Source organism: Accipiter gentilis, chromosome 17, assembly GCF_929443795.1.
Source record: "Accipiter gentilis chromosome 17, bAccGen1.1, whole genome shotgun sequence".
Lineage (NCBI taxonomy): Eukaryota > Metazoa > Chordata > Aves > Accipitriformes > Accipitridae > Astur > Astur gentilis.
The window spans coordinates 2,249,866-2,266,075 of NC_064896.1; the positions used below are offsets into that span (position 1 = coordinate 2,249,866).

At 42.1% G+C, this 16,210-nt stretch overlaps 1 protein-coding gene across 1 annotated transcript in view; it reads left to right on the forward strand.

Annotated features, from left to right (window-relative positions):
• Positions 1–16,210, forward strand: part of CSMD2 (CUB and Sushi multiple domains 2) — a 310,633-nt gene that overhangs the window by 141,846 nt on the left and 152,577 nt on the right. The window contains exons 7-9 of the mRNA XM_049820686.1: positions 4,649–4,726; positions 11,957–12,044; positions 13,617–13,741. Of these exons, the coding sequence (XP_049676643.1) occupies positions 4,649–4,726; positions 11,957–12,044; positions 13,617–13,741 (291 nt within the window). The remainder of the gene's footprint in view (positions 1–4,648; positions 4,727–11,956; positions 12,045–13,616; positions 13,742–16,210) is intronic.

The following is a 16,210-nucleotide window of genomic DNA, read 5'->3' on the forward strand; positions in this document are numbered from 1 at the left end:
GATTGTCCAAGAGAAAGAAGAGAGGGTTAGGATGAATCTAACTTGTCCGTTTTCTGAAGACTTGTGTGTACATCATTTATTAACATTCTGTGTCTTCTGAGACAGTATCTGGCTTTGCTGATAATCTATAAGAAAGTAATTTCCCTTCCAGCTTGTTTAACATTGATACTTAGTTTTAGCAGAATGCCTTCTGTGTGTTCCATTTCAGCTCTTTCTAATCCATGCCTTTGTTTGGAAATCTCTTTATGAATGTAAAAGCAAGGTGAGATATAATCAGCCTGTATACAGGTTTTCTTTATGTTGAATACAGTAAATTTGTTCCCTTCCAGGGAGAGTTAAAAGATTTTTCTGTTTCCTTCTCCCTTTTATATAAGATGAACCTTGCATTCTTGCAAATACTTTTTTTTTTCCCCCACACCCTGTGAAATCAAATAAAAGGCACTGTAGAGAAATCAGTGCATCGATCTTTTTTTCTTCCTCCCACGCCTTCTGTGTTCCTTCCCCAAAAGGTGCCACATACCTGCAGGTGGTAAGAAAATAAGCTAGAAGTGCCTTACTTAGGACAGGTGACAGCGCAGGAATTGGAAGCCAGGTATCCCCTGTACCAGCATAGCGATGAGGTGCTCTAAAGGAGGTAATGAAAAAGCTGCTGAATTTACAGTGATGCTAAACAGATCTAAAGAATGCTCTGGCTGGTGTAGTCCATCTCTCCACATATTTTATTACGTAAGTTGGATCTCAAATTGCTTTTTAGCTGATTGTTACCAACGCATAATTGCGTCTTTTATTGATCTCACCGCCCCGTTCCCTTCCCTTTCTGTCCTCCACCCTCAGGTAGAAAGATAAATGTGGGCGAGTTTCAGTCCATAGCACAGTGCAGAATACCGGCAGACCTGTTGCCTTTAATAATGGTCTGATGAACTATCTATTGCGCACACTGGAGCCCATAAATAGCTTTTAAGGGTATGTATATATCCAGAAGTACATATGCTTAATTTTTGACAGATCTGCTCATCTTCATCTTGGAGCACGCCTTTGGGCTGCAGAGGGGTTATATAGCTTATGCTGTGCAGCATGTTGGAGTCTCCTGGGCAAACCTGAGAAAGAGCAGAGACAGGAAAATTGTGATGCTTGTTGCCGGCTCTAATTCCTAAAAAACCCCGTTGCTTAGGCTAGCTAATGGAAGACATAAATGAGGAGTTTCAAAATGGTTGCATTTGAATGTATTGCTCTTCACCTCCAACTTGTGTGAGAATCCCTGTAAGCAACCTGCTGTAGTACCCCAGGTGATACTAAAACACCGCAGCAGGAGGAAAAGAGATTCAGGCGAGTTGTATTTAATAGCAGTCCCCCAGCAAGGGGAATGGAGGTTCATGGAATAGATTTTTTGCTGAAATGCTCCTTTCCAAATTAAAAATAAATAAATGTCTCCTTAAATTCTCGTTTAGAGCAACATGAAACGGTTTAAAAGAAACACCCCAGACTGCCTGCTTGCTGGAAAAGCTTTGTAATGTCATCTTTCAAATTTGACAGGACACTGAGTATGCCATTAGATCTATCAGATATATGTGAGCAGCAAAACCCTCCAGAAAACAGAGGAATTTCTGTTCATCCAATTATCCTGACACAGTCCTTTGTAGTACTGTTCCACATTCAAATTTATAAACAAAATAGATTTTCATATACCAGATTTTTGAGGGCATAGAGTAGGAGAGTTGTTATTTATTTATTTTTTAAAAAGCAAGTGATATTGTATTCTGACTTGTTCTAATCTAAATTGAGTAATTTGTAAAGCTTGACGTTCATCATTATGTCTCCGTGTCGCAAACAAAATGAAGGATTAAGAGGAGAGTATATAGTGATCTCTCTTTATCAATTATTGTTGAAAGAGACACGATGCAATTAGGGGAGTATATACTTCATGGGTAATGCAGTTTAGTCTCCGTGTTTTCGAATTGGTCCTTAGTAATGAGTGTCTGGTTTCTGCTGCTTGTTTTCATTACCGTTGGGTGTTTTGGAGCTAGGCTTTCCATTAGTCACAAATTTGGAGTGAGGCTCTGTGTGTTAGCTGGGTTCTGGAAGGCAGGAACGAATATGGGTGAACCTTTGTTATTAAGTGTGTCCTTTTAAAAATTCACAGTTGTGTGCCAGGCCCAGATGTGCTGAAGCCGTACGGGTTGCCTGCTGCTGGACTTTGGGATGTTCCGCAGCCTTGTGAAATCCACGCAAGCTGCTGTAGTTCAGCAGTCAGTGTGCCCGGACGAGAAGTGCTGACCCTCCCAGGGGTCCATTATCCCACATTATCCCATCTACGGCGTCAGCATCGCTACTGCGGCGGGAGGCACACACCAGTGATTGGAAAGCTTTGCTTGTCCTTTAAGGCTATGGGCTTACTTTAGCATGCAGAAATCAGCAGACTTGTGCTTTTCTGTATGTGGCTAACTGGTAATTGTATACAGTAACTTGCAAGGGAAGTTGTGGAGAATATAAAAATGGAAATTATTTTTAGAAAGCTACTTTCCTACTGGTGGTGCCCCAGAGCACTTCACAGAGCAAGGAATTAGATACTGCAAAGTCACGAGCCATTGTCCATCCTGCGATAGCTCAAATTTAGCCGTAGATACTTGGGCTCGACTGCATTTTATTGACCGGGAGGGAATAGGGGCTGTGACTAGGAGGTTCTCCCTGTACTTGCTTAGAAAGCGCCAGAGAATCCTTAACTGCAGCGTTACGCGGGGTAAGCGGAACAGGACCTCCTCACCGCGTTATCCCAGCGATGGTTTGACTGCCGCAGCGTCGGCAAGAGCCCCGAGAGCCCCGGCCCTGGTGCTGTGCTGTCCCAAATGGTTAGCTTTGGTAGCCCTGTGTCCTTTCTTTGGTCCCTTGATAGCGTGTTTGTTAAAAACCTGGCGGTCAGGCTCCAAATGTCCCAGAGTTATCACACCGTGACCTGGAGGGATATGCGGCTGTTTGGGGTGTTCTGAGACCTGCTGCTTTTTTGCCTTGTGTGTTTGCAGGTGGATTTACAGTAAAAAAAAGAAATAAGTGTGTGTTAGATTTGCTTTGGAAGTGGCATACTGTTAATTATTTTTCCTCTCTTAAAACAAAAAAAAGGGCAAAAAACCCCCCAACAGATTAAAGATACTAATACTAGTAAGAAAGACATGAATAACGTAAGCTCTTCTTTGTGAATATTTTTTAAGCTAATGTGCACCTCAGTTTGAAGTTATAACTGCTTTATTTAAAGAGAAAGTAAAAAGCTTTAACCAAATGATGAACAAAAAGCCCCAAGCTAGCATCCAGCTCAGAAAAGCACTACCTTAGGTAAGCTTCAAGGAATAATGCTTGACATCTCCCTGTCTGAAGCTCCTGCAAACAGATGTTATAAACAGACTTTTTTTTTTTTAAGCCAAAAAAAGCATGATTAAAAAAACCTTGTTAGTTATATCGGTAATTTTTCTTGACAACTTTGTCTTAGAAATGTGCTAATTTAGGGATGAAAGTATGACAAGATAAAGAACAAGAAAAGAACAGTTTGAAGTGGAAGATGGACTGTTTTTTCTCCATAGATAAGGACTGGCTCATCAGAAAAGGGATGCTAGAAAGTGATTTGGACATCATGCTTTCTGCTGTGAAGTTGTTCTGTGACCGTGTTAACTTCAAATATGCCAGTAAAAATTCCACTGTGTGTTAGTCAAAAATATCTGTGTGGATGCTGCAGGAAGCTGTTGTCTGTCTGTCTGTCTCCCCTCCGCGTCCATGGTGGTTTTGACGGCGTGGGTTTTGTACAACCCCCCCCTTGTGTAGAGAGATCCTCAGTAGCAGCCAAGTCCGGATAATAAAAACAAATACCTGCTTAGTTACTTGGGGGATTTTCAGATGCGAAGAAAGATGGGACACTCTTAGTGATGGACGGGTGGATGGATAGAAAGGTTGCTACCCTCATATGTTTTTCTCGTCTTCTGGATGAGGTTTAGAGCAGGGAGGTGAATGGTCACAACAGGACCTCTGGTAGAGTCGCCATGCAGATTTTATAGCTGATGTGCCTGTGGCTATTAATAGTGGGTCTGTGAATTTATACTTCTCTTTCCTAATAATACGGTTTTAATATGGCCCCTTTTTCTGCCATTTTACTGCCTTTTTGAGTCTGCTATTTATGCAAATGATGTTTACAGTTTTTTAGGTTATGGGGTGTTCATTTGAGTGTTCTATTCCCATAGAAGCAGAGAATGGCCGTACTCTATGATGTATTCATGGAGTAACTGCATCAGTACAACCGGGTGAAACTAACTCAGCATTTTACTCTGAGGATCCCTGAAGTTTCTTAGAGCTTCCCTTGTGTCTGTTTCTCATTTTCAGTATGTTAAGCAAAATGGCATGCTTACAGAGGGGTGGGATTTTTATATTCAAATTTTTATATTTGAATTGGGTCAGTTTGGCTCAGTCCAGTCCTAACACGGTAAAGGAAAAGGGGGCTCTAACGGTTTTGAGGGGTCAGGATAAGTTGTCTGAGCTATAAGGGAAAGATGGAGGGTGTCCTGCAGCACGGGTGGTATACAACTGTTGCTTCATTTTCTTTTTAAATGATCCCTAACGCTTAGCTAAATCTTTTCCTTGTCTTTGTTTTGTTTTAAATCTGTCTCTGTAGTCAAAAAGCAAATTGAACTGAAGTCCAGAGGGGTGAAGCTAATGCCCAGCAAGGACAATAACCAGAAGACATCAGTGTGTAAGTTTTTTGGCTCCTCCTTATGCTGTCTTTTGTATAATGATCTCCTTGAACATTTCATTTGACTTGCCAGTAGTCTCTAAAACTTTGTCACTTTTGAAAGTTTTAATGCTTTTCCCTCTCTTCCCTCTGCATTACTGCATCACTTCCAGTGCTCTATTCACAAACATATACTAACTCGTTAAAGCGGGAATGGAGGGGATCAGTGTGTGTGCATTTAATATATACTGTATGCTTCCTGATTAATGGCAGACTGAGGTTCACGACTTCTGTTGTCTTTTAGTGCGGAAAGTGTCAAACTGTAAACAATTTCGAAATTTTGAAAACTGAAATAATGCTACTATTGTAAAATTAGGAGTAGGGATAAGGAACCACACCAAAAAAGACCTATTAGAAAATCTACGGAGGCAATAGCAGTCTCTCTTTTTTTCTCTTTGCATTTTATTTAATTGTCCCTGCAGAAAAAAACATACCACTGCTGTGCAACAGCTTATAATACTGATTTTTATGGTCTCCCTACCTAGTTCCTTTCAGTGTGTCTAGCAGTTGATACGTTAGAGGTGTGCTCAAATGTCACTTTGTCACTGCTGTGTTTTCCTTTTGCAGGAAGTGAATCCATTAAGTACATTCATCTTTACATTAGGTTCTTTTCAAATCAGAAGCAAGACTTGTAGTTCCTTTATGCGTATGACTCTGGACAGACCACTGGGCTCTTAAGCGGTCTCTAAGATTAGACAGGAGGGATCTGAATTAACTCGAGTTCATGTTTTGTTTTATATGAATTCAAGTAGGAGCAGAATATAGCATTTTTTAAAATAGCTTTTAGAGGAGAGGATGTAATTGCTCATTTTCTCGCATAGTCCATTACACCCATCAAAGAGGTACCGTTTGGACATTTCACTCATTTGAATTTCGGGTGCCAAATTCAGTTAAGAAAAACGGTGAACTGAATTTAAAACATCACTTTCTGTCTGTCTGAAATGAAAATGGCTCACTTCTAGGCCCACGTGAGAGTGCTTGTAGCCTCCAGTTTTTCAGGAGCAAGGCCCAACAAGGTAACTAAATAGCAGGATGTAAACTGCCCAAAATCTCCAGAGCAGAAAGTGTGTGTGTGTGTGGGGGGGGCATGTTTAGAGAAAACGAATTCAATTTTTAAGAAAAACCCTGCAAGATGTTCCTGGTCGTATGTTGCATTCTTGCCAAGAAGAATTTTAATTGTAGTAAACATTTCAGTTCGCTTAACTGAGAATGAAATTCTGTTGGAAAATACCACTAGCGTTGATTTTGTGGGCACTGGAGACAAAAGGTTGTGTTTGGAGCAGGATATCTGCTGTCTTGGATACTGGAGAATGTGGGGAAGGGAGTCTTCACTGAGTGAAAAAACGTTAGCCTGGTTTGGAGTCAATAGTTTACTCTATATAAGTATTCTGGTATTGAGAATATATAGGATTCCCGTTTCTCCTTCCTGGGAATGCTCGGCTGCTTCCCTGTAGCAGTGTCACCTGTTGCTAATGAATGTTGCTAATGACCGTTGTCGGCGCTATCCCTGCCGGGGACTCCGGGGAAAGGTGCCGAAGGCTGAGTAAGAGACAGCAGCTGAACTTTCCTTTCTAGTGTATCCTGCTTTGTCCCAGTTGTGCTCCGCTTTTGAGGATAAAACCAGGAGGTTCTTGTTGCCTCTGCCCAGTTTATCCTCACCCAACGGAGGGCAAGTTCCAGTCTTCAAAGCTGTCGATTCAGCATCTTGTGTAGTGTTAATCTTGTCATATTTGATAAGGCAAAACAAGAGCCTAGGAAGACAGCTTAGCCGGAAAGCGATTAAGCTATAATAATATAGATGGTGATAGTACTGTTGTCCAAATTCCTTTCCATTACCAGCACGGTGCTTGCCACAACCCTTGTGCCTTCAGCTCCTTCCACGTGCGCTGCTCTCAGCAAGGTCTGGATTGTAAACCCAGATTAACCTCTATCTTGCACAGCCTTCTGCTGTCACACTTCGCTTACAGTAAATTTTCAACTTCAGAAATGCTGATTCCAGAGAAGATGTCTCCAGAAAATGGTTCATTTTCAGAAAATGGAGCCTAAAATGTTACCTTCTTTTTTTTCCCCTTGCTTTTTTGGTTTGCATGACTTGCCGTGCCCCTTCTTCTCTCAAATTTTCAGAAGCTTATGAGTCTGCATATACATCACAGATAATTATACAGGTGGGACAGGCTGATTAAAGATCTGTGAAGTTTGCTAGTGTTGCTCTTATTTCATCTGGCTTGAGTATCAGAAATGTAGAAATTTCTGTGTCTCTTGGCAATAGCTAGAGCTATTGCACGCTTTCTTTTCAAAGCCTTTCGTACCAGCAATGTTTTCTAATGCTCTATGCACCTGTCCTAAAATTCTCCCTTGAAGAATCTGTGGCCACAAAAGGCAGCTTGCAGCTGCGTGCTTAATACCCTGTAGGTCTTTCAGAGGATTTCTAGTTTGCTGGATGGACGCTGTGGTTAGCTGCCAGATCCTACCTGGCCAGATTAAAGCCTGTGTGTTTCATGTGTCTGAATGGAGGCAAAATGTAGTCACGTAACACCTGTTGGTACCATTTCAGAAGAGGAATATGTAAAAATATGGCATTCTGGGGGGAAGGTGCTAATTGTGTTCGTTTGCAGTCAAATGTGTTTGTTTGAAATTGAAATTAAGTGTCTCGTACTGTTCACCATCCCTAAAATTATTTGGACGTCTTGCTTTAATCATTTTTAGGGGAAAAATAATACAGCTCTGGCGAGTAAGATATAAGAAATAGTTTTAAATTTTAGATTGCATTTAGGAGATTATTTCTTTTACTGCATGCAGTATGTAAGTGTGTGTATTCCAGGTCACAGTGTGGGAAAAACATTGTACTTTGCTTTTAAAAAAACAGCATCAAAATTGCTTTTCTGACCTTTGAATGAGGCCTACCTAAAAATGCACTGCTGGATATATTATTGGAAGGGGTTGTACGAAGTAGTGCAAATTCTACGTATATTCAGATTTGTCAAAATCCATTTTAAATGTACAAGTGCAAAGTCATTTTGGAGGTCTGGACCAGTTTGAGGTCTCAGCTGAGTGTATGGAAGCTTCTAGATATTCAGCACTGCAGCTAAGCCTGCTTTCTGCATCAGATGTCGAGCTATGAATGTATGTTTGTACGTGGGTCCCTGCTGTACTGCAACAGCACAAAGTGCGTATCGAGCAACCGAGGAGCCAGCCTTGGGTTTCTAGCACTAGGCAACACAGCTTTGAAAGAAGCTGCGTTTGGTTTAAGTAGGGCATGCTGCAAACACAGTCTTTGCAAATGGTCTCCAAGATCTGAAAGTCTGTAAACGTTTTTGAGCTCACATACTTCTGAACTATTCTGAGATAGCAACAAGATGTGAAATACGGGTTCAGAATTCCCCAAGTAGAAAATTTCCAGGTGGAAGTAGTCTTCTCCGGTGTTAGGGCCTCACAGCCCAAGTCTGTGCCCTTTTCACACTTGCATATTGCTAGACCTGTGATTATTTAACATCTGAATCGTTACCACTGAGGTTCTGGAAGTGCTTCACATGTGGTTGGTGGGTGCTGAAGGACCTTCCTGGATCAGAAAGGCAGGGAGCACTTCACTGGGGTGAGCACACTATTGGTAGGTGAGCTCTCCTGCTTTTAGAACTGAATTTTGTAACCCATTAACTTGACCACGTGGTTGCATGGAGTAACTGCAGGCCTTAGTGTGATCATAAAGATTAACCTTTTTAAAACAACTAATTACTGCCACGATCCTTCCCTCCCCGCCACCTGTGCCAGTGGAAAAGCTCACTTGCTTTCACTGTATTTTTCGTGCTGAGAAACGTTGAGTCTTTGTAAAACCTTTTTAGATGCTGCTTTATTTTGTAGTTCGTATTTTACGTTCCTAAATTCAATAAAAAAATTGTCCCTTGGGAATCTATCGGTGAATTTTCTTTATTAACATGGGGAGATAAGAGAACTAAAGAAGGTTTTCAGTTCTTTTAACAGATGGAGTAAATTACTGTGGCAAACACAGCAATCGTAAGTGGCTGTTACTGAATACGTGATGGGAAGGAAGTTGTTGAAAAAATCAGGAGGAGAATGAAGGGGTGGAAAACTAGTTCCATGGTTTGGGGGAGAGAATCCTTGAGCCTATAACGTAGAAACTGAAGAGTTAATTGCAGTTTTTAAGATCTATTGTTTTCCTAGTAACCTTGAAGAATTCATTTTGGAGTGCTACAGCCCAGGCATAGATCAGTCAAAGCTTCAGGAAGATGAACACAGTACTGACAGCAAGTTCTCAGCATAACAAATATGGTTTATAACCTTTGGTTTAGTTATGTTCATGTGTGTGTGTTTAAAACAAAAGATAGAAGAACAAAAGTTTCTGTAAGTGACCATCTAATCCATCTTCACCTTTACTTTTGCTCTCCTTTACAAGTAATACGTCCCAACTATCATGGTACAGACGTATCTTTCCTTTCCCCCTTGCTCTGTTTTATCTTACCTGTTCTCTGGTTTATCTACATGTGCTATATAGATACTAATAAATACTAGCTAACAAGAGAGGAACTGTTTTTAGTCTTCAGAAATGTGACTGGTAACTGACAACCTGCCCTCTGGTGCCTGTGGGTTTTCCTGGTCAGCTGTAGCCTTGTTTCTTCCCAGGCTTCGAGGTTCACTGTCGTCTGGTATGGGACATAATGAATGGATGTGATACCAGTGCAGAATAACTAATGTGGGCATAAAAGATGTTTTTTGGATAGTCTTTTGACCATGGGAGAAAGAATTTGATGTGGAAAGGCAATCTGGTAACCTGCTCTGCAAGCAAGAGCATACAAGTGTTTGAATATAGGTATACCTGTAGAAGCTGTGTTTGTGCGTGTGTACATTATAGGCATATCTTGTTTAGTGTGGTTTTACTCTGGAGAAGGTATAGAAGTAAGATGAGACATCTTAGCGCTTGTCCTTAAATACCATATGGACTTGTGACATGCAACCCTAGTTTGTACGGTCTATCTTAAGCGTTAATTTTACTTTGTTTGGAGATACCTGTATGCAGAGTCATATTTGTGTAGGTAGGTAGTGATTTAAGAAACCCTGAGGAAGACAGTGTCACATATGTACTTTGTTCAGCCAGCCTTTCACTTCTCTGGAGCAGCTTATCATTTCAACCACTAGCAGAAGGGCTCTTGGAGGCTGGTGATTTCATTTGCAGAAGGATCACCAAATTATTTTGCATCTCCGAGACCTGCTGGAGATACCCTCTCCTGGAGCAGGGTTTTGCAGTGGCTGCTTCAGTTATTGGGACACTGCTGCTGAAAATATCAGAGCTGAATCCCTGCTCTGGCCAGGGGCTCCCTTCCTTCTGACTCTGGTGTACGTTCAGAATCGTCAGAACCCGTGAAAGGTGGCAGCAAAGCTTTGTAGCTACAAAACGCAGCTATCAAAAGATACCGTGTGCCGCTTTCATGCTTGTGTGTCTGTCCACGTGACTGAGCTTAACACGAGGTTATGAATATGCAAAAGAGGGAAAACAATCTCTCAGGAGCCTGGTTTCCCACAAAGCTGTATCTCTATTACTCCCGTGCCCTCAAACGCGTGGAGGAGACTGCAGAGCATGGAAGCGTCATGCCGAACCCCCGAGCCCCAACCCCATCCCTCCGGGTCCTGCAGGCAGCAGCGCGGGGGCTTGGCTCCAGCACGGTGGGGTGGGAAGGGAGGCCAGGAGAGGCAAAGGCCCCTTCAAAATTGAAGGGCATGAGATGAGACGTTAGTGCCTAGAGCCAAGGAGGAGGTCAGGAGCTGTAATGTTTTCAGCGTAGGTAGCCGGCAGTTAAGTGTAGATGCTTGGATGAAAGCCCCGTACCAGAGGGAGCAGAAGGGCGATCCTGCTGTCCTTTGAGGAGCAGTGGTCCATCTTCCAGCTGTAGTGCCTGACTATGCAAGGTGTAATTACCCGAAGAATAATTACCATACTTGATGGTCTGGCCTTTTTGTGTGTTCAAGCTGTGCAGTCTGTGTTTGTGTAGATACTCCACATGCTTATCTTCCCACGTAAATGTTTACATGCACGCACCTCCATATCTTTCACCGTGCTCAGTGCCATGCAGATCTCAAATTGTTGAGCCAAGGTGTCTGTTGTGAGAAACGTGCTTTTACCACCGCACCGTCATCCATTTGGCAGTGGTCTTTGGGGCACTGTGCTAACGCAGTATGTTCTGCAGTATGATGGAGATTCTTCCTTTAATCTAGTGGAGGGCAGAGGTAGAATGGAAATGGGCTCGCTTAAGATTCATGCTTCACGGCTTCAGCATCACTGCCAAGAAATGTTGCGCTTTCTTTGCATCTTTCCCTTAGCGATACGAGAAAACTGAGTCACAGAAACTTCTACAGCTCCGTGACAAAATCACCCCTTTGTCCCATGTTACCGTGCATTTTGGTAATTGCTGGAATTCACAACTGAAGTCAGTATATTGCCAGATCTCATCTCATCCTTGTCAGGAGCCACCCAGGTTATATCCACCCCAAGTCAATGCTCGAATGCTTGTTTGCGCCATTTGACAGGCTGGAGAGGGAAGGTGGAGATGGGGAGATAGAGAATCAAGTTTGAAGGTGTTTATTCAGTGCTGATCACCACTTCATAGATTTCATGTTTGTTGGCAGTTACATTAAGGTTGCTCCATAAAATTTTTCATATTCAAACTAAATTACTTGCTTTAAAATGCTCGACTTGCATTTCCCTCTCCTTTCTCCCTTTTGTTCTGTGCTTGGTTTTTTCCCTGGTATCATACACCTACCTTTTCATTGAGTTGTTTTCTTTCCCTGGCACCACTCAGATGGGTTTGGAGGGGCGGTAGGCTGTCACCTTGTCGTGTCACAAGTGGCCATTTTAATCACAGGCTTCGGAAATGGGCTGTTTAATTGGTGTAATTTTGCAGAATGAAAAAACTCTTTTCAGAGGTACTTCAGTAGTGGAACGGAGGGAAAACTGCGTCCCTAGCTGGCATTTCCTAGAAACACTTTGGTGTGTAAACTGAGCTGAAATGATTCCAGTTACATTTGTTTCCAAAGCTGGGGTTTTTTTTCTAAACAAAATGGAATATGTTCAGGTTTTCGAGCTACCAATTGCCATTTTTCTCTCCACATCCACCAAGACAGTTGATGAAAGAATGTTTCTTTTGCTATTCTGTCTCTGTATGTGCTGTTTTTGCTTTGTAGTAACTCAGGTTGGTGTGTCCCAGGGACATAATATGTGTCCAGACCCTGGGATTCCAGAGAGAGGCAAAAGAATAGGCAACGATTTTAGGTAAGAACCTTTTACGTGTGTGTTTATGCATGCTGCGTAGCTACTGTCTATAACCATTGTGTGTGCTCCTTGGCATTATGTAGTCTGTTTTTAGAGACCATCTGCACACCTCTAAATGTGTTATCTCTGAAAAGCTTGCTCAGACTAGTGATGTAGAACAAATGTGTATAAAAGTGCCCATGTGTGTTTGGGAGACCGTGTCCCAGATGAGGATCTGTAACGATCTCTCTTTCAGAGTATTTCTCTTTTCACAATATGGGCATTTAGCCAGGCTTGTATAATCAATGTTTGTTGTCTTTCCTCCCTCCAGTTAAGTGCAGCAAGAACAGTCTTAAATAGCAAAAAAAATTACTTCTCAAATTAGCTTAAGTCACAGCATGGCCCTGCCCCTACTGAATTTGAGGTGACTACCCAAAGCACTGGTACAGTTCCCTGTCAATAAGTATATGCGGTGCTAGATAATTGTTTTCTTACGAAGTTTAAGACAATGCTGTTGCTCCCTTATAGTTGCTAGCGTTCATTTAAAGTGGGCAAGAATGAATCAGCCTGCCGTTAGTAACGGTGAATCAATATTTAATCTTATTTTGCTGTCGATGGCTGTTTTGTTCACTGAAAGTGCCCTTCAGTTTAACCTGAGTCTGTCAAATTTTCCTGAAATCCAGAAAATGGATCGTAGGGGGTGAGGGTGGAAGAAGGGGAGCTCCCAGTAGTCCCCAAATGCCGTAGGATGAATTCTCAGCTACTGTAAAACCAGCATTGTGTCACTTCAGTGAACAAGGCAGCATCGGCTTAAACCAGCAAAGGATCTGAATCCACACGGAACCACAGAATGGTTTGAGTTGGAAGGGACTTTTAAAAATGATCTAGTTCAACCCCCCTGCCACAGGCAGGGACATCTTTCACTCGATCGGGTTGCTCAGAGCACTGACCAACCTGACCTTGGACATTTCCAGGGATGGGGCATCCCCAAGTTCTCTGGGCAACCTGGTCCAGTGTCTTACCACCCTCATTGTAAAGAAATTCTTCCTTATGTTCAATCTAAAGGTACCTGATTTCAGTTTAAAACCATTGCCCCTTGTCCTGTCGCCACAGACCTTGGTAAAAAGCCTCTCTCCATCTTTCTTAGAAGCCCCCTTTAAGTATTGAAAGGCCACAATAAGGTCTCCCCAGAGCCTTTTCTTCTCCAGGCTGAAGAACCAAAGTGATAGAATAAAGAACAAATCTTTCAGTAGTAGATAAAGAATTTTTTTTTTTTCTTTATAAGAATGCTGAGCATGTCATCCCTTGGGGCTGAGTCTGTGCTCCCGTATTGAATAAAATTCCCACTGAAGTAGCATTGAAAGACTCAAATCTGTTCTTGGACTATCACCACCTCAGGCAAACAGCGCCCAGCACAAGCAAATGCATGAGGCAGAAGCTTGCCCCTCATTCATTTCTGCTGTTGCCTGGAGGGCCAGTGAACTCTCTCTGTTCACAATTTGGAGAATCACTGGGATAGTCAAAAGTAAGTGACAAACCTGTTGCTGCAGAAGTATCTCCGTTGCTAACTTCACCCTTTGTTCTGTCTGCTAGGTTAGGCTCCAGCATCCAGTTCACCTGTAACGAGGGCTATGATTTACAAGGGTCCAAAAGCATCACCTGTAAGAGAGTAAGCGACATAATTGTTGCATGGAGTGACCACAGGCCAGTGTGCAGAGGTGAGAAGACCAACAAAATTTATTGGGTTATTAGGACTAATGAGAGAACCCATCTCCTTAATGTCCCCTTGTGCATCAGCCGTTCTGTCCTCAAGTTGGTCGTCACTTGGTTAGGATCCCTCAGCTGGGTCTTAACCTTCCCCTGCTGTGTTGCCCACGGTACAGATCTGTTCTCAAAACCCTGCCTCAGGCGAGGGGCACAGCTAGAAGAGCCTTGTCTCGATGCTTACACCCTGTTGGGAAAATTCGGCTCTGTACTCAGCACTGCACTGAGTGCGTTTGTGCTCTTGCATTTTGGTCTTGCCGGCTTCGTGGTCAGAAGTCAGTAGGATCTCTATTATAGTATACTAATGGTCGTTCTTGTTTTTTGGCTGAGCGTGACAGTGTAATATGAGTTCAAATTTTCAGTCTTTTCAGCACAAGCCTGAGAAAGAAACCTTTGCTTGCTTCTCATGCAATTTTTTTAATTCCAGAAAGTCAGGTTTTAAGAAAAACACCTGTTCCTCTGCATAATGGAACTAATAAAGCTATTCCATTAACTATGGAGCTTCAAAAGCTATTAGCTTTGCACCATATGGATTATATTTGTGTCCTTCATACCTATGTAACATGTCGCCACCTCTTAGCAATGCTTTTTGTTCCCTTCTGTTCTCTCTATTCCAGGTATTTTTATGGGATAAGGAGGAGAGGGGAGAAAAAGTGAGCGCCTGAAATAAAACCTGGAAAAGCTAAGAGGGAGGGAGATTCTTGCACGTGGAACTCGCTGCTAGTAGGCAGCAGTGTGGGATTACTTGGACTGTGGTTCCTCACTAGCATCATCCTGATTATCCCGTGGCCCGGCCATGAGCCATCAGCGAACGGAGTTTTCTTTCAGTGGAAAAAACACTAATGCCCATTTTGCCCTTGGCCATTTTGTTTTCATTCCTTCTCGCTGTCTCTAAAAAGTCGCATGCATAATTGTGATATTTGTAATGCTAATAATGAAAAACTTGTAATATTTTTAATTAAATCCCTCTAAAGCTCTTAAAGTCATAAATTGGTATTTTTTCAGTTCTTTTTTTCTTTAATTTCATCTGCAGATTTTTTCAAGGCTTTGGAATCCCATCTAATTCTTGAAACAAGCCTAGAATAAATTGAATCAGTGTAAGAGGATATTTGGCATAAATATGTGACACTATAAAGGAAATTTATGGTGTCCTCTTGCAAGAGATAAGAAAGGATTTGCCTGCATTATTATAATACTGTGAATCAACTTAATTTTTTTTAAACTGCTGACTTTTGGGGTTTCTTCTTTTTAAAAAGTTTTTCATTTGGTTTTTATTTCGGCTTTATGCCACATGGTTCTGCTTGTTCCATTTTGTTATTGGGTATGGAGTTTCTCTCAAATTGCAGAAATCGGGGTGCCCGGTGAGCCAGCTTTTAACCCCCTGAACTGTAAGAAATTTCTAATACCCAGTGATCAAACCTTTTCCCACTGTTGGGAGACTGTTTTTCAGCTTCCCCATCTACAGCAGATCTCCTCTGAGTCCTGAGGAGACTCACTTAATCCCTTTGTGCTCCTGTTGCCCACTTGTAGAACAGGAATAATGGGATTTGCCTTTTTTTCTGTAAGGTAGGATGGGACAGGTGTAGCAGACTCCAGGATGGGGTCGCACACAGGAGGGGACAGGAGGAGTGTGGTTTAAGCATAATGGATAGATGCCCTCAGCTCCTTCCTAAGCGTTTCAGAATTACTCATGTTGTCTTGTGACCACCTGTGTAATCAAACAGTTCGGCTGGGAGATCATTTTCCATGCTTTACTGCTATTTGGAAGAGAAAAAAAGTCTTGCAGATGCCACATGTGCAAATACGGCTCCTTTGAGATTTGACATAAATTAATTTTGAGGATCCATCACAACAGCAGAGGTAGCTACAAAACCACAATGCTGTTCTTCACATTTTCTGGTTAAATATTACATCAAAGGAGTACCACAGGCAAAAATTCCCCTGCTTAAGCACTTTTCAGCTTCTACTTTACCTAAGAGTGTTTTTAAGATACGAAGTTGAGCTGCCATCTTGGTTCTGAGTCCACAGTCATATCGGAATGAAGACAGCCCTTACCTAGTAAATACTTGCTGTGCAGTATTTTTTTGGCCTGCAATGAAGAAAGGAAATACGGCTTCCTGGGGGAATTAAAAAGGAACTGCGTCTTACCTGACATCTCCTGTGTAGTTGGTTTCACTGTCCTGGACATGGAAGTATTTCTGTGAGGGCTTTAATATAGTAACAAATAAATAAAATCAGTCTGAGCACTAGAGAATGGGTGGTTGTTGGTTGGTCTGGTGGTCCATCTGTTTGGTAGCCCCTGGAAACACCCCACTCATCTATTCATCACAGATAAATTCTTCATCTCAATTACATGGAAAAAAAGGATTCTTTTGGCTAGTGAAAGCAACACAGAGCAGCAATTTTTAATTCTCCCCTGCTTT